Source organism: Hipposideros armiger, unplaced genomic scaffold (assembly GCF_001890085.2).
Source record: "Hipposideros armiger isolate ML-2016 unplaced genomic scaffold, ASM189008v1 scaffold_23, whole genome shotgun sequence".
Classification (NCBI taxonomy): domain Eukaryota; kingdom Metazoa; phylum Chordata; class Mammalia; order Chiroptera; family Hipposideridae; genus Hipposideros; species Hipposideros armiger.
Genome location: NW_017731373.1, coordinates 5,162,915 through 5,180,949, shown reverse-complemented (window position 1 = coordinate 5,180,949; position 18,035 = coordinate 5,162,915). Strand labels below are relative to the sequence as shown.

The 18,035-nt window shown below is 36.9% G+C and overlaps 1 protein-coding gene across 1 annotated transcript in view; it reads left to right on the top strand.

Moving 5' to 3' along the window:
* Window positions 1-18,035, top strand: part of ORC2 (origin recognition complex subunit 2) — a 51,168-nt gene that overhangs the window by 10,378 nt on the left and 22,755 nt on the right. The window contains exons 5-10 of the mRNA XM_019635609.1: window positions 4,039-4,128; window positions 9,142-9,234; window positions 9,899-9,936; window positions 12,806-12,866; window positions 15,272-15,465; window positions 16,467-16,565. Coding sequence (XP_019491154.1) covers window positions 4,039-4,128; window positions 9,142-9,234; window positions 9,899-9,936; window positions 12,806-12,866; window positions 15,272-15,465; window positions 16,467-16,565 — 575 coding nt within the window. The remainder of the gene's footprint in view (window positions 1-4,038; window positions 4,129-9,141; window positions 9,235-9,898; window positions 9,937-12,805; window positions 12,867-15,271; window positions 15,466-16,466; window positions 16,566-18,035) is intronic.

The following is an 18,035-nucleotide window of genomic DNA, read 5'->3' as shown; positions in this document are numbered from 1 at the left end:
TTGAGTATCCTTATGAAAAATAAGAAATTGGATCCCTGTCTCCTGTCATAAACATAAAATTTAATATGTTAATTAAAGATGTACACATGAAAAGCAAATTGTAAACGGTTTTGTAAGAAAATATAAGAGACAGCTGACCGAGTGGCTCAGTTGGTTAAGAGCTCGCTCAAGAGTGCAAACTTTGAGCAACAGCGGTTCGATGCCCAGACCAAGCTGAGCTGCCGCTGAGCTGCCAACAGGTGGCAGGATGGCTCAGCTTAAAAAAAAAAAAGAAAATATAAGAGAATATGGTTTTGATTTGGATTATAGAAGAATCTCTTTTAAAATGTGTAATCAAATGAAAAAATTGACAAATTCAACTAATTAAAATTCACTGCTTTTCAAGAAGACAAGTCAGACTAGGAGGAAATATTTGTAAAAGACATACCTGTTAAAGAACTACCCTCCGAAATATACAAAGAGCTCTTAAAACTCAACAGTAAGAAAACAAACAACCCTAATTGGGGCAAAGGACCTCAGTGTCTCACCAAAGAAGATACACAGATAGAAAATAAACATATAAAAATAAACATATAAAAGATGTTCAACATTGTCATTAGGAAATGTAAAAAACAATGAGATATCACTTACCTATTAGAATGGCCCAAATCCAAAACATTGACAGTACCAAATGCTGGCAAAGATTTGGAACAACAGGAACTTCATTGCTGGTGTGAATATAGAATGGTGCACCTCTTTGTGCCGAGACCCATCCGGCTTCCAGTGGCCACCTGGTGTGCACTAGCCAGGTACCTAGGGGGTCCCTGAGTGGACTGGGTGGGAGATTGAGAGATGGAAGAAATCAATAGAAAAGAAAGACACAGAGACAAAAGCTGGGATCAGGAGGGACATTCTGCCATGGGTGGCAGAGAGTCCCCCCGTTAATTGGATGCACACTGGTTATATAGAAAGCAGTTTCCCCTTTTGTAAGGGAAAATTCCCTTACAGCATAGGGACTTTTGGCAGGGAGGTTTTGGGGAATGGGGAACCAATGTCCCTTACATCAGGTTTTGGGGGTTTGGAGAAACAATTTCTCCTAGCAACAGGTTACATGATTACACCAATGATATATTTTAAGCAAGGTCAAACTGAGACAATTAGAAACTGTCAGCAAGTCCATGGCGGAAAGTCTCAAAGCATGTGAGTCCATATTTATTTATTTATTTATTTATTTATTTATTTATTTATTTATTTATTTATTATTTCCTTTATGATTTTATTAAAAATATAGCTAACATACATTGTTACATTAGTTTCAGGGGTACACCATAGTTTTTCAACATTTATGTACGTAAAGAATTGATCACCATGGAATGTGCAGGAACCATCTGATATCGTACCATGCTATCACAATATTGACTGTGTTTCCCATTTGTACATTACATTCCTATAAATTACTTGTTTTATAGCTTGAGATCTGAAAGTCTTATTCCCTTTCAATTTGCTCCCCTTTTAAAAATTTTCAATTACAACTGCATTCAATATTAGTTTGTATTAATTTCAGGTATATAGCACTGTGGTTAGACATCTATATAATTTAAGAACGATTCCCCTGACTAGTTTAGTAGCCACCTGGCACTATACATAGTTATTACCATATTATTGAGTGTATTCTTTTTTTTTTTTAAGCTGAGCCATCCTGCCACCTGTTGGCAGCTCAGTGGCTGCTCCGCTCGGGCCGGGACTCGAACCGCTGTTGCTCAAAGTTTGCACTCTTGAGCGAGCTATTAACCAACTGAGCCACCCGGCGTAGTCCGAGTGTATTCTTTATGCTTTACTCTACATCTCCATGAGTGTGTTGTAACTACCAATTGTACTTATTAATCCTTTCACCTTTTTCACCCTGCCCTGAAACTCCTTCCCATCGGTCACTCCAACAAATTCAGTACCCATCTGACACCATACATAGTTACTACAATACTATTGGTGAGTCCATATTTAGATGAGTGCTTTTAGAAGGTCCAGTGATGTCAGCTCCAGGAGACTTCTGCTTTTCCATGGCACAAGAGATGAACTAAGATGTCTCTCCAGCAGTTCCTCTTTTTGCTGTTCACCCAACATGAAGTTCTGCAGCTTTCTCTCAGCATACAGAACATGGAGGCCTGTAGCCTTCTCAGGTTGCCAGCCTTACTGAGCTTAAATGGCTCCCAACATCTGTGGAAGACAGTTTGGCAGTTTCTTACAAACTGAACGTATTCTTACCATATGACCTAGCAAGTATGCCCCTTAGTATTTACTCAACTGAGGTGAAAACATATGTCTACCCAAAAACCTACAAATGTTTACAGCAGCTTTGTTCATAATTGCCATAATTGCCTCAGAAGCAACCAAGAAGTCAACCAAGGTTAATCAAGCTGATATCCATACAATGGAATATTATTCAGTGCTAAAACAAAGCAAAACAAAAAGCTATCAAGCTATGAAAAGACATGGAGGAACCTTAAATGCATATTATTAAGTGAAAGAAGCCAACCTGAAAAGTCTACATACTGTATGATTTCAACTCTACAACAGTCTGGAAAAAGCAAAACTATGGAAACAGTTAAATGATCAGTGGTTGCCAAGGGTCAAGGAGAAGGGAGGGATGAATAGGTGGAGCACAGAGGATTTTTAGGGCAGTGAAACTATTCTGTATGATACTATTGGGTTCTCGGAAAAGTCATGACGCACTTTTGAAACGAAAAACAGAAAAAATATGTCATGACTTTTTCGACAACCCAATATAATGGCGACTACTTGTCCTCATATTTTTGTCAAAACCTATAGCATGTATAACACTAACAGTGAACCCTAATACAAGCTATGGATTTTAATGATGTATCAAAGAAGTTTCATTGATTGGAACAAATGCACCACACTGTGTGATATTGATAGTGAGGGAGACTGCATATGTGGGGGTAGGAGATGTATGGGAAATCTTTGTACCTTTCACTCAAGTTGACTGTAAACCTAAAACTGCTGTAAAACATAAAGTCTTAAAAAGTCAGTACGTCTGTTCATCAGATGACACAATAACAAGTGAAAGACAAGTCACAGGATAGAGAAGGTATTTCTTCTGGAAATAATAGGTGAAAAGATGTTCAACTTTCTTAGTTATTAGGAAAAGGCAAATTAAAATACCTCTCCCATGAGACTCTTTTTTTTTTTCCCCCGTGAGACTCATTTTACAACCACTGGATTGGCAAAGATTAAGGAGTTTGGATAATACCAAGTTCGTGCATATACAAATCAATGGGAACTCAAACAATAAGGAGCGCAAACACTGACTTTGGAAAAGTTTGGCACTGTTTTGTAATAATAATAAAAAATACCTATTAAACGAAATCTCACATTTAGCTGAAAAACAACTATTTCCAAAAAAATTAGTGAAGAGGGCATTGTTTTACATTTTTGCAAATCTCTTGAATGTCTGGCTTAATAGAAGACAGCTGGATTTTCATATCTGCTTCCATACATTCCAGTAGCCAACTAGGTGGTGATGTCATTAGACATCTTGTAGTCTCTGGAATACTTCACTATACACCCTTGATTGAGAGTCAGTAGGTCAAATGATGTCTGTGCTATTATGAAATAGTTTTGGCCTGAGGGACCTCGGAGACCTCCCAGACCACTGTGAGAATTGCTGTGCTAGAGAGTAGCCTACTAGCCATGAGTGTCTAGTATGTTGTAAGTGGCAGTTGTTATTTAACGGGAAGATTAAAGAATGAAATTAAGTCAAGGCCTTAATTGAAAGTTAGAGAGCTTCTACCATATAACAACTATTTAAATCTCAACCTCAATTAGCAATGTACTTTGCATGTTTGCTTCAAGAAGGAAACATAACTAATAAAGTTGCTTCTGTCCTCCCTGCTCAGGGGCAACTGCTATCATGAATTGACTACATATCCCTCTAGCCTGGAGGGGTTTTTTTAGTGGGCTTTTTAAAAAAAAAGTGTGTGTGTGTATGTGTATGTGAATAATAATATGTTTTTTATATAAAAGTTATATATTCTCTTTCAGAATCTTTGAAAAATGGCTCTGCTACAGATGGTGGGAATAAAGTTTATTCTTTTCAGAATAGGAAACACCCTGAAAAGATGGCCAAATTAGGTATGTTGTTTTTCTGATTTCTTTAAACACTATTCACCTTTTCTAAGAAGGTGTATTTAACCACATTCCCCACAGTTATCATCCAGTGCATTCCCAAAGAACGAGGGACATCATTTTATATTAAATTATCAAGCATACTTAAAGTCATTAGTTGTTTTTTTTTTCATGCTAAGCTGTCCTCTTTTCTCAGCTAGGTTAAAAGCTTCTCTCAGAGGGATAGTAGACTGGCGGGGAGTGGGTATCACTTTGTGAGGGGTATAAATGTCTATTACATTGTTTTGTACACCTGAAACTAACAACAACAGAAAAAGCTTCTCATAATAGAAACCCTGTCTTCCTGTCTTCCCACAACATCTAGCATAGGTTCTTATCAGTCTCTTGTTAAGTAAATGAGTGACTTAAGTCACACAGAGATATTCTGAATTTATTGAGTAGGAATTTTACACTGTATATAGAAAAATGTTTGTATTATAGAAAACTATTTATATAAAATTGTTAGGAATAGGTTGTTCTAACATTTTTCTTACCCAAGTTACCACTTACACCAATTACACATAAATTATAGATTTTCAGAGAACTTGATTATAATAAATTACATATAACATTAAAGTGTTGATTTAATTCTTTTAAAAAATTCAGATGGCACTATATTTGGATCCTGTGGTATTAGGGGTCATCATTTTTGAAATCCTTGAGAAAAGGAAAGGACATGTGAAAGCACTTTGAAAATTAAGGAGGTCCATATGAAGGTTTGGGAATATCAAAAAGTCAAGAGCAGTGGAATAATAATTACCTAAAATGTAATGGTTGTGTAAGAGGGCTTATAATCTACAATTATAAAGCACCTACATGTATTTCTTAAGTGATATTTTTATGCAGTCATTCTAGCCAATGACCTTGTAAATGTTCAAGGTCAGGTGAAAATCACTCATGTTAAGTGTTGACACTGATGCAGGACATCATATAAGAAGTAATTATGAGACCTGTGTTTCTGAACATAATACGATTCAGTCATTTGCAAAATTCAGTTTTTCTGAAAGGTGTAATATTAAATACATCATTAATTTTGAATGAAACATGGTACATACAGTCATTTACATTAATTGATGTATTTCTTATCTACATCAAGAAATTAAGTTTTTCGATCTGTGAAAATGACTGAGTTCTGTGTAGGATCTCTGAGAAACCAGAGACAAAATGCTAATGTAATTAATTATTAGAGGAAAGATCAGATAGATACCAATCGACCAAAATGAGCCCTAGGCCAATGAAGCAGGACAGAGAACATTGGAGAAGGAGGAGAGCTAATGGTGAAAAGAAGAGTGGAACCCCAGAGAAGTAATCACGTAGACGTTCTCCTAGTAGATCATGAACATGCACATAACCATGATGATATGTGTCTTATATCTGTATGTGCTGTAAGAAACTTAAATGTTGTGCATTTAAGAAATACGCAGTTGTGAAAAGATAGTTACCTGGATAATTTGAGACTAATTATATTTTTCAAAATCTGTGTTTAGTTAGAAACTTTCTTTAAAGAGTTTCTTCCATTTATAAGTATTACTGCTAATTTTAATCTAAATGCTAATTTACATCTAAATATATCAATAAAATAGAATGCCTTAATATTTTTATTTTTATTTTTTTTAAAGATTTTATTGGGGAATTGGGGGAGGGGAACAGCGTTGGAGAATCTAGGAAGGGGAACAGACAGGTAGACAAATTGCTGTTTTTGTTCTTCAGTCTAGTTGTGGAGGACGTCGCTTCACTGGCCCATGTTGGTATGATCATTGCACTCTTCCTGGGTGAGGCAATCAGTTACCAGTCATTGGTGGGTGGCTCACGGCAGCTCTCGCCCGCTGCCAGCCGCTCACGTAGCTCACGGAGCTCACTGCAGCCCTGCTGGCAGCGTACACCATTGCCTGGGACTCACAGCAGCCCAGCTCCAGGTTGAGCTGTTGTTCATCATCTTAGCTGTAGAGGATGCAGCGTCACTGGCCCTCAATGTGGGATCCAACCACGGCCCTGCTGCTCAGAGCTGGCGCTCCCAAGGCAGCTCTAATCAGCTGAGCCACTCAGCTGGCCCGTTAATATTTTTTAAATAACTTAAGATCTGCCAGAAACTCATATTACTATGTATAAATGGTAATTAAATATAATTGGACTAACCATGATATAGGGCTAGAAATAGACTAGGGGTTAGATTGGAAGGCTTTGGAAAATACAGAGAACATGTCCAGTATGAGTAAGGAAATGCAAATACAGAACAAAGGCAGAATTACTAATTAGAAAGGAGGGTGAGAATTTCAACCAACTTGGAGAAAGATGACTTTAGGGAAATTGAAAATAGATTGGTTAGATAGTATCAGATAATCTGATGAGAAGCTATCATTAGGCAAAGAGGTATTTTATTTTAAAATTTCCAATATGTTGCAGACCAGTTGTATAAAATACAATACAAATGAATTATTAGAAAAATGAAAATAAAAAGACATATGCCCCAATTTTTTATCATTAGAGTATCCATATTACTGTCTTGTTCTTTTTCCTCTTCACCTCTTTCTTTTTCTTCCTTTTTCCTTTCATAGTTTAATAGTTATTTAAAAGCAGATAATTTTTATGTTTTAATATTAAACCAAAATGATCTCAGCTAAATTACTTTGTACTTGTGTGACTTTTTGTTGATGTGAAGTTGTTTTCCCTATCCTGTGGACCAGCAGCCTTTCATCTAAAAACAGTGTATTGTTCTCGTGAAAGAGAAGACCAAGGCATAAGCCTTAGTCATACCTACAGGAGTAGACTTTTGGGAAGGATGAAGACTGAAAAAGAGATGGAGTAACTACCAACAGTAGCCAGGGCACCAGGGTAATGTCATAGAATCCAAATGGAAGAGTAATTTCAAAAAAAGATTTAAAAATCTCGAGTGAATGATACAGAGGACCAAGGAGGTTTATCAAAAAGAAGCCAGTGCATTTGTGGGGACTCTCGTGAGTCTCTTGGGTCAGCTTCAAGGTTGGAGGATGAAACTGGGAAACAGGTTAGAAAGACTGAGTCAGCAAAGTGGCTTAACTTACACAAATTCAACAATATTTTCTTTTTCTTTTTTTGTTGAAAAGGGGAGATAATTTAATGTGTACCTTTCTTCTAGATGAACAGTGTCCCGGTATCTGTGAACTTGGCAAATGTAAATCTATTCCTTCATGAGTCCCATTTCCCACATGCCTCTCACAGTGTGAGAATGTGAACATCTTTAAAGATAAAGGTTATATTTTTTCATTTAAAATGGCCCCTTCTGTTTAGCAGCCAACTATTTTGGCTAATGCTCAGTTGAAGAAACAGCCATCTTTTCAGTACTATATTATATTTTATACATTATTCACATGTACTATATAGTTTTAGAAACCAAATAAAATCTGCAGTTAAGGGGAGATGTAATTTTAAAAATACACAATTTTTACTGATTTGAGATCTCACATTTTGACCATTCTTTCTAACAAAGATGTGCCTCAAGTTCATATGGTAAAGAAATGGAATAAGCTTGTCAATGGAGAGGGAAGGGAGAGCATATGATAATTAGAGAAAGCAGCAAGGTCAAAGTTAGTTTTTTTGTTTGTTTGTTTGTTTTTTAAAGATTTTTATTGGGTAATTGGGGGGATGGGAACAGTACTGGGGAATTGGGGGAAGGGGAACAGACAAGTTGCTGTCGTTTTGTTCTTCANGGTATGGAGATGGGGAAGTTAGAGGGCCAGCAGTGCAGTTCTCCACAGATACTAAAATTGGAAATGAAAGTTCATAGGTGAGATAACATTCCAGAAGTCACACTCAAGTGTGAGTATGCTCTGATGACTACTGGAAATGTTGCTAGTGTTTTATCTGTTTTTTCAGGGCTGGCTCTAAACTTCAGAAGGAATGAGAGAAATTTTTTTTTTTTTTTAGATTTTATTGGGGAGTTGGGGGAGGGGAACAGTGCTGGGGAATCGGGGGAAGGGGAACAGACAAGTTGCTGTCATTTTATTCTTCAGGCTAGTTGTGGAGAACGTTGCTTCACTGGCCCATGTTGCTATTATCATTACGCTCTTCCTGGGTGAGGCAGATCGGTCGCCGGCCCCTGGACAGCTGCTCACGGCGGCTCTTGGCAGCTCACACTGGCTGCCAGCTGCTTACACTTGCTGCCGGCCACACATGGTAGCTTATGGCAGCCCACTGCAGCAGGAGGTGCAGCCTACGGCATCGTCGGTGACTCACGGCAGCCCACCTCCAGGTTGAGCTGTTGTTCACCATCTTAGCTGCAGAGGGCAGCGTCACTGGCCCTCGTGTGATCTGAACCGGGGCCCTGCTGCTCAGAGCTGGCATCCCAAGCCAGCTCTTAACCAGCGCGTCACTCGGCTGGCCTGAGAGAAATTTTTTAAACTACTTACTTAGCAGTGTTACTTAAAACTTGTCCTATTTCTCTTTAAATATGTGGATAAATAAAATCTACAGGCCAGAGTGCCTAGAATGTTGATTGCAATTCTAGTTGGAGAAAAAAAGTATTTTACTTAAAGGATAAAATCATGAAAACATGGTAGTGCTAGGATAAAAATGCACATACAGCTTTTTACTAGAGTTTTCATTTTAAAAAATGAGCTATATTTGACTCACCAGCATGAATTTCCAAGCTTTGGGTTCAGGNGCAGTGTCACTGGCCCTCATATGTGGGATCCAAACCGGGGCCCTCTGGCGTCCCAAGCCAGTTCTTAACCATCGCGCCACTCGGCCGGCCCCAAAGTTAGTTCTTTATTGTATTTTTTTTTTTGAGAAACCTATGGATAATTGAAGGAATACTTGAAGATGCTTGGAACACAGAGAATAAAGGTGAAAAAGTAGTAGTCTTAATATTGGTAGGTTTGTTTATCTTTCTGATAATAGTAGCAAGCAGTTTATTTTTTCTTTTAAGAATTTAAGTAAAATAAGGCTTTTTCCCCTTTACTATTGTCCATTAAAAGGTCTTTTATGTATGTTTTTTGTTTATAGCTTCAGAACTAGCAAACACACCAAGAAAAAATGTATCATTTAATTTGAAGAATGATCCTGAAGTTATGATTAACATTCCTCAATGTAGCAAGGGTAAGAATTTATATCAGTTCTTTGAAGAGAGTTTTCATAGTTGCTTCAAGTTATAGTACGTTACTTTTTTCCCGCTGTCATAAGTGAATTTTTATATGTTCTTTTCTATTCTGAAAATTCATCCAACAAAATGCAGTTAATTACCCAACCTGTGTGCCTTTGTATACCTACATATAGCTATCAATAAAGGGAAAATATCTGTGCTGGTTGAAGTTGTGCAAATTGACAGGGCCAACTGGAAACAGTCTTAAAATCCTGTTGTCACTTGCTTGAGTTGGCCAAATGTTCATGGAAGATTTGCTTTGGCAAATACTTGAAATAGGGCTTTGGGGGTTTGAAAGTCTTATAGTTTGTTGAAAACTGTTTTTGAGTGACTCATTCCAACTAAGTTAAACTGTACTTTTTAAATAATGAACAATGGAAAGGGCTCCATTTTTTCTTGTTATATCAATGCTACAGAAATGCAGGACATAGCTGTCCCTAATGGCAGTAATCATATAATTAATAGTGACAATTCAGCCTCTATTGGAGATGCAATTAATTGAGAATTCAATAATGTATGGCGGCTTCTGAGTAGAAACTGCAACTTTGTTTTTAATGAAACTGGACTGTGACAAAAAGTAAAGTACTCATAGTAAGTAATGGATTTTGTTTCATTCTTTAGGACATTCCACTTCAGACAAGGTTCAGTTGAAGTTGAAGGTAAGCAATTGACTAAAAACAAGTAAAAACCTTAGTGTTAACCTTAGTGTAAGATGTAATGAAAAATATCAATTTCATCTCTTAATTTATATAGTGCTTTATAATTTATAGGTATTTGCCAGTTTAATACCTACCTTATAGATGAAGAATCTGAGGTTCAGAGAGGTGAAGTGACTTGCCTTATGTCACCTCACTAGGAAGGAGAAAATGAAGCCAGGTCTTTTGGAACTAACTGTCACGCCTTTTCAGTGTCAGAACTACCCCTGGGTATTTTCAACTTAGTGGAATTGATCTGGAAATTTTATGGTTTTGTTTTGTTTTACTTTTGTATATAATGTTCTGTTGTTTCTTGGGGGATTGGTCCCAAGATCCATTAAATCTATTAGTCTATCCTTTTATAATTTACATTTGAAAGCTAAACTTTGGTCAGTTCACTCCAGGGTAGCTGAAAGGAATTGACAGTTTTTATCCCCTCCTTTGTGTTCTGTGGTTTTGTTTTTTCATTACGCTTTCTCAAGTGGCCCTGCCAGAATGTGGGCAAGCCCAGAGGGGCAAAGACAAATCCAGGACAATATTATAAGTGGTGAGTGTGTCCAGGTCTGCATGGCTACAGATTTAGGCATGCCTAGACTTCCATACAGACTAAGTTCAGGGAACCCTTTCTAAGAATGTGAGTATAGACATTCAGGGCCATGGTTACGGCCTCTGCAAGAATATTCTATTTAGGTCATCTAGGTATGGGGTTAGACATGTCAGTCTCCTTTGTCTTTAATAATGCTTCTTTCCTGTATTATATCTTGTATATGTTATCACCATAAAAGAATAAAACTCATTCCCATCATCCAGGCAATAATTTAGGTATATTACTAAGTTCTTTTTCAAGTTGTGGATCACAGTACTTTAGTAGAGCATCTCGATTCCCCAAGGGACCATCAGAAAACCTGTTACTAATTCAAGCTATTATACCAACCACAATAAGACAGCATCACTATGACGGAGCCTTAATGCACAATCTTAGACGGGAAAGTTCAGGAACCAATATGTATAGGGCTTGGGGATCTGGACTCAGGAGGTTTAAGGCCTGTCTGTCAAGATGGGGAACTGATCTGTATTAGACAAAATTCATGACATGATATTTTTGGTTTGGTGGACAGGAAGGAGAAGGTCTTGAGCTAAGTCTTGGTAAGTAAACTGTTGTTTGATAAGCAAACTTTTTGCCCTGGTGAGTAATCTGTTGTCCTGGTGGGAGAACTAGGTTGCCCAAATGAGCAAACTGTTGGGATAAATTACTTTGCAAAATTTTCTGTAACAAACAGCGAAGTTATTTATTAGTTTATACTCTTATCTTTTTGAGAAAGAATTTTCTGAAATGGTTATTTTGACACAGGTGTTTTCAGACCTGATAATTAAGCTATATGGACGCAGGTTGCCTCAGCTCTCAATCTTAAAAGCAATATAGTAGCACATGGCCTGCAGTTTAAAAAAATGAAAAAGAATAAAATAGAAAATTTCTGTTTTGTAAGTATTATTTCTTTATAATTTATTTCAGGTATATATGCACGTGTACTGGATCATGATGGCAAAATGTAAAAAATTCTTTAATCTAGATCAAAAAAGTTTGAGGCATAATGTAATATACTTCATGTACCCATAGGGTTCGGCTCAATTATTATAGTACTATTCTTAATATCCCAAATAGAAATTTATTAACATTTATAACTAGTACCAACAACCTGTCACAAGACAGCAGCCTTAAATATTTTGTCATATTTTCAGATTGCCCCAAAACAAAGATATTTTCTTTTTATTGATGCCATTAAAAATTAATATGTAAACAACAGTGGACATTTTAATGTACTAGAAATGTAATGGTGTTAAAGTATTCAGTGAGAAAAAAATACATAACTTATGCTTTTTAAAAATGTTTAAAATTTTTAAAATACAAAAGTAACAAGTATTACATAAATCTGTTTCTCTTCTCTCAGAATATAATATTTTAACACCAATAAATTTCCAGCACATTAAAAGGCCCATTGTCATATGCATAGGAATGTCCATTTCCTTGCTTACTCATCATCACCTTTAAAAAAACATATTCTGCTAATCTGATGGGTGAAAAGTGGTTCAAAAGGCTGACATACTTATATGGTTTTTTATTTTGTTTTGGTTTTTTTTAATAGAATAATAAAAGTACATACATACCTTATAGTTGTCTGGAATATGACTTCTAAAGTCACTTTAGAAAGCCTTTGGATTTTGTTGTATTGGTTTTTTTTTTTAAAGATTTATTGGGGAATTGGGGGAGGGGAACAGCATTGGGGAATCGGGGAAGGGGGACAGACAAGTTGCTGTCGTTTTGTGCTTCAGTCTAGTTGTGGAGGATGTTGCTTCACTGGCCCATGTTGGTATTATCATTGCGCTCTTCCCGGGTGAGGCAGTCACTTGCCGACCATTGGACAGCAGCTCACGAAAGCTCACGCCAGCTGCAGCCTATGTCACCGGCGACTCACAGCAGCCCAGCTCCAGGTTGAGCTGTTGTTCACCATCTTAGCTGTAGAGGGCGCAGTGTCACTGGGCCATGTGTGATCCAAACCCTGGCCCTGCTGCTCAGAGCTGGTGTCCCAAGCCAACTCCTAACCAACGCGCCACTTGGCTGGCCCTGTTGTATTGTTTTTTGTTGTTTTTTTCCATTAAATTCATTTGTCATTGTTTTCTAGTTCTAGAAACCAGGCTCATCTAGTTCTAATGCAGTCTGTTGAAAACAAAATATTTTTCTTCCTTTTTAGCCTCTTTCACTCAGATCCATCATTAATTTCCATGTCCTCATTATTATTTGACTAAACTATATTGCTTTTTTATTTTTAAACAGAAGAATGATAAAAGTGAAATTCTGTCAACAGCACCTAGTGGTCTAAGGAAAACATTAATAGGTATGTATTTTTTTTTTAATGCTGAGTTTTTATAAAAAGAAGCGTGTTAACAAGGGCAATGATAGTTAAGTATATGGGTTCTAGTCTTAGGCTACTTGCTTTTTATCTTTGGCCAGCCACTTACAGGGACCTCTCTATGCAAAAGAGAGATAATAATGGTACCAGCCCAAGTTGTTTTGAGATTAATTGAAATAAAGGATGTCAGAAGTTTTAGTGTAGCGCTTGACCTTGATATGTGCTTAACAGGTGTTAGCTATTATTAGCTGTTAGTCTTACAAATACTTATTGTTATTTCTTTTCGTGAAAGACAGGATGTGTTCATGTTCTCAAACTATAGATTCCTTAAGGGCAACGACTATACCTTACATTTTTATCTCCAACACTTAGCACTATGTCTCATACATTATAGTTAGTGGATACTGAGTAGTAGCTCTAATAAATGTCTCCAATAAAATAATAAGCCTTTTAGCTTATTTGCTTTGAGACAGTTTTGGAAGTAGTTCTATTGATTTATTGAAAAGCTTTATAATGGAATAGTTTTAAATATTCATAGCTCTACTTAATGCTATACAAAGCCAAATAAACAGACATGGGTCCTGCCTTTTGGAAAATTTAAAATGGTTTTAGATTTTTAAATATTTAATTTTGGGGCAAATAACTTGTTGACATTTATAGTTCAGAAGCATGTCAACTTCTTTCTTGGGGTTGACCCATTGCCAATAATATTGTTAGCTAACATTGTCAAATCCATGCTGTAGCCCTTTCTTTTCAAGGTATAGGTTTTATAGAGCTGTTAATACTACATAAAAATGGTTGGATATCTGAAGCAATAAAAAATGATATGTGCAAAATTATGATTATTATTATTTCATGTCAAATACCTCCCATTTCCTATGTTTTCTCCTTACTCCAAAGAAGAATACTTTCTAGAGCGAAATGAACTTCCTCTTCCTTCTCCGTCACCATCAAACATACATACCTGTATGTGTACATGTAAATAAAGCAGAGACATCTTCTGGTACCTGCTACCACTTCTAACCCATCCATCTGCCATGAGCAGCAGCCATTGCAGATCTGAATCTGCTAAGCTATGTATTCCCACAAAAATCAAGCCTTTTTTTTTTTTTTTTGGTAGCTTATATTTTTTATATGCTGGCTCTGGATATTCTAAATTATATCCATTGTTCAAAATAAATATACTGGGCCAGCCGAGTGGCTCAGTTGGTTAAGAGCTCGCTCTAAGAGTTTGAGCTCTGAGCAGCAGTGGTTCGATGCCTGGCCTGAGCTGAGCTGCCAACAGGTGGCAGGATGGCTCAGCTAAATAAATAAATAAATAATATTAAAAAAAAAATATATATATATATATATATACACACATATATATACTGATTTGGTTCAAGTTATTTCACCATCTTTTGGAAGTTTTTATAATAGTTTAATACTTATCTCGTTGCATGTAAAACTAGTTTTATCCTTACTTTATGACTAAAACTAGCTTAATTAGTTTTGGGGAGTGGTGGAGGTAGCTATGGTTTGTTTAAAAATGTAATGTTTTAATCAGTTCTGGGATGGAGTGTGCCTATGCATTAGTAGTACTTAACAGTAGTGGCTGCCGTTTATTGAGTGTTACATCAGTCTGGATGGCATTTTCACTAGGCAGCCATAGAAAATGCTACAATAGGGGCTTAAGCCATAGACATTCAAGTCTCACATCATAAGAAGTCAGCAGTTCTTTGGTTGATGTAGTGACTCAACAATGTCATGAAGGACTCAGGTTCTTCCTATCTTTTTGCTTTGCCACCAACATTTTTCATCTTTAGGTTTGATACTTCATATTGTAAAATGGCTTCCATAGCTTTAAGCTATGGGTGTAAATAAGGGGCTTTCCTTCCATATGGAAGGACAATCTCCCAGAAGCTTCCAGTAAATTTCCCTTCAAGTTTCATTGGTCAAATTTCCCCTGAAGTTACATAGCCAACCCTAGATGCAAAGGAGGCTGGGAAAGCAAGTATTTGGCAAAGGAAAAGATGGTCATCATGATGATTTCTGCCTTCGGTGGAGCATATGGCTACATTTTACAAAACGGGTTGTGTTAGCAAGGAAGAAGGAAAGAGAATGGTGTTAGGTATGACTGACAGTTTCTACATGGAGTTGCTCTACATACATTTTAATGTAGTCTTCAGAGTGGTGTGTTAAATTAGGCACTATTACCCCCATTTGATAAGTGAGGAAGCTGGTGCTCAGAAAACTTACATAACTAGCTCTGGTGAAATCATCAGCAAGTAATGACAAAACCAGAAGTCAAACCCTCTTACTTCAAAGCCCACACTCTCCCTATTTCCTCACAATGCCTCTATTGTCAAACTGTCAAATTTTCCCCATTGCTTTTTCCCCCCGCCCCACAGTTCCACGGTCCCATTCTGACAGTGAAAGTGAATATTCTGCTTCCAACTCAGAGGATGATGAAGGGGCTGCCCAAGAATATGAAGAGGACACTAATGAAGTCATACTGAGCCAAAAGAGTCAAGCTCAGAATAGAGTCGATTCAACTCCTGTTTGCAAAGAAATACCTTCTAAGAAAATGAAAAGAGATAAAACAGTAAGTGAAGAGAGAGACTTAAACTTTCAAGAAAATTGGTGTAACATCTCAAAGATAAGCTAACCTAAGAAAAGAGATCCAAATGGAGCAGTCAACATAATTTTTCTTCACTTTTCTATATTTTCTCAGCCTTTCACATAAATTCCCATATATATTTCTGTCTATTTTGGACTCTCTATCCTGGCCTCTCTGCATCCCTATTTATGTAACAATACCACAGAATAGGCTAAAAGTGACATCTCAACTCAGTTGTATATAACAATCTTTATTGGAGGCAAGACTTCTCAGTGTATATCTTCTTATATAATTCTATTTTTGTAACGTTGATGTATTCAAGTCAATTTAAGTTATAAACAATGTGGCTGTGGATCCGTGCTGAACTATTGGGAAGAACGCTGCAGACACCATGGCTTGAAAAAGCTGTTTATCCTGGTGTTCTGTGTAAAGCTTCAGAGCAGCCTAGGAAGCCGACTGTTTGAATGGCTTTCCATCCCTTCTTTACTACCATGGAGGTTAGTCTTGCCCCAAAGCAGCAGAACCAGTATGAGCCATGTTACTGGAATAGTAGGCAAGTTTTTTGGGGTTTTTTATAATATTTGCTGTTGATGTCTTCCTCATTTTCACACTACTTCAACTATACTGATATTAAAGGATTTGCTAGCACTGTGTGAGGCAAAACAAAGTTTCTGATATGTAAACCTCCTTTTATTTTTCTAAAGTCCAAGTGGAAATTATATATTGGAACTCAGGAATTGTTTTGGGGAAGAGAATACTTCAATCTAGTTATTTCTGTAATTTTTATGATCCTAAGAGTTATTCATTTATATCACTAGCATTAAATTCTCTTGGTCCAAAATCTGTATTGTTGTTTCAAATGAAAATACTGAATGCCAAATAAAGAATTTCACAAACCCTATATTATGCTAATATTACTGTCTAGTTTTGATATAAAACAAATATCTGAAACTAAGAACTGACTTTGCTCTGTTGTTCACTTTCAGAGTGACTTAATAGAAGAATATTTTGAAGCGCACAGCAGTTCAAAAGTTTTAACCTCTGATAGAACACTGCAGAAACTAAAGAGAGCTAAACTGGATCAGGTATGTTGCAAGGATTGTTACTTCTAAATTTTTCTTATTGCGAGCTGAAAAATATACTACATAAGCAGCAAATTTGAAGAGTAAGTGTACACATGCAGAATTATTATCCTAATCAAATGAAACACAAATTAATGTGACATCACTGTTTTTTTATTATATAAATGCTAAATGGTTCACTGGATTAGAATTCTATTTGACACTATAACTGCATTTTTTTTCTCTTATTCGTCATTTCTTCAGGATCTATAATATTCATCAGAGTCATGGTTCATTTGATATCCATGTACCATTAATCTCTCTCATTCATTTAACACACGTATTCATTGAACCTTACACTGGTCATAAAACAAAGACTGACCTTACTCTCTGTTACAAACCTTGCAAAAAGCAGAGGATAGATATTCTGCTTCTTGATATGGAAAACCTGCTCAATGCAGTAAGGTAACAAGTTACTATGTTACCTTACTATGATTCTGGTATCTCATTTTATAAGACATACCATACAGTTATACTTGTTGGGCTTTTGGTACTTCCCTAAAGAGAGGAGACAGAACCATCTGAGTGAGAAAATATTTCAGTAGAAAGTGGGGTTGATAATCTAAATCAGAAGATTGTTATTGGCTCAAAGAGTATCAAGGCTTTATTCTCTGCAAGCTAGATGTTAGTGCAATTTTCTAAGGTGTATCAAGCTTTTGACAGAGTTTTCAAACTATAGAAAAGAGAGGAAAATATAGGGTAAGCCTCCCTGACCCGGATGACATAATGCTGTGTGGTTGTGTTTGTTTTTGTTTTGTCATCTAGCTTATTGGTATTGAGACTCAGATCAGAGACTAGCTGAAAATATTTATCAAGAAGCCAAAGTTGTTCCAAGGAAGAGATGGTGCTAACATCTGCTTAGTGCATATATTTTTATATAAGCAACATGGGAGAAGGATAAATGGACCTCGGGTCAAAGGAGGACTACATAGGACCTAGAAGCAAAAAGACCTTTAGGAGGATGAAAGAAACACCTGTTATTGATAATGAGGGAAGAGGAGGCCTTTCAGTACAATCTCAGTAGCATGTGTCAGTTTATTTCTCATGTCTGTGGGTCAGCTGGGGGTTGGCTGATCTAGGACTTGCTCCATATGTCTCTCCCTCCTTGGACCAGCAGGCTAGCTGAGGCATGTTCTTTTCATGACAATGTCAGAGAGGTAAGAGAAGTGGAAAAACACAAGACCTCTAAAAGCCTGGGTGCCAGCCTGGCTCAATGTCACTTCTGCCTCATCCTAGTGGCCACAGCAAATCACATGGCTGTAAGCAAAGAGTCAGAGAGCAGGGACCTAGGCTCACCTCTTGAGTGGAAAAGACTGCAAAGCCACATGGAAAGGGTGTGGGTATGGAGATGGGGAAGTTAGAGGGCCAGCAGTGCAGTTCTCCACAGATACTAAAATTGGAAATGAAAGTTCATAGGTGAGATAACATTCCAGA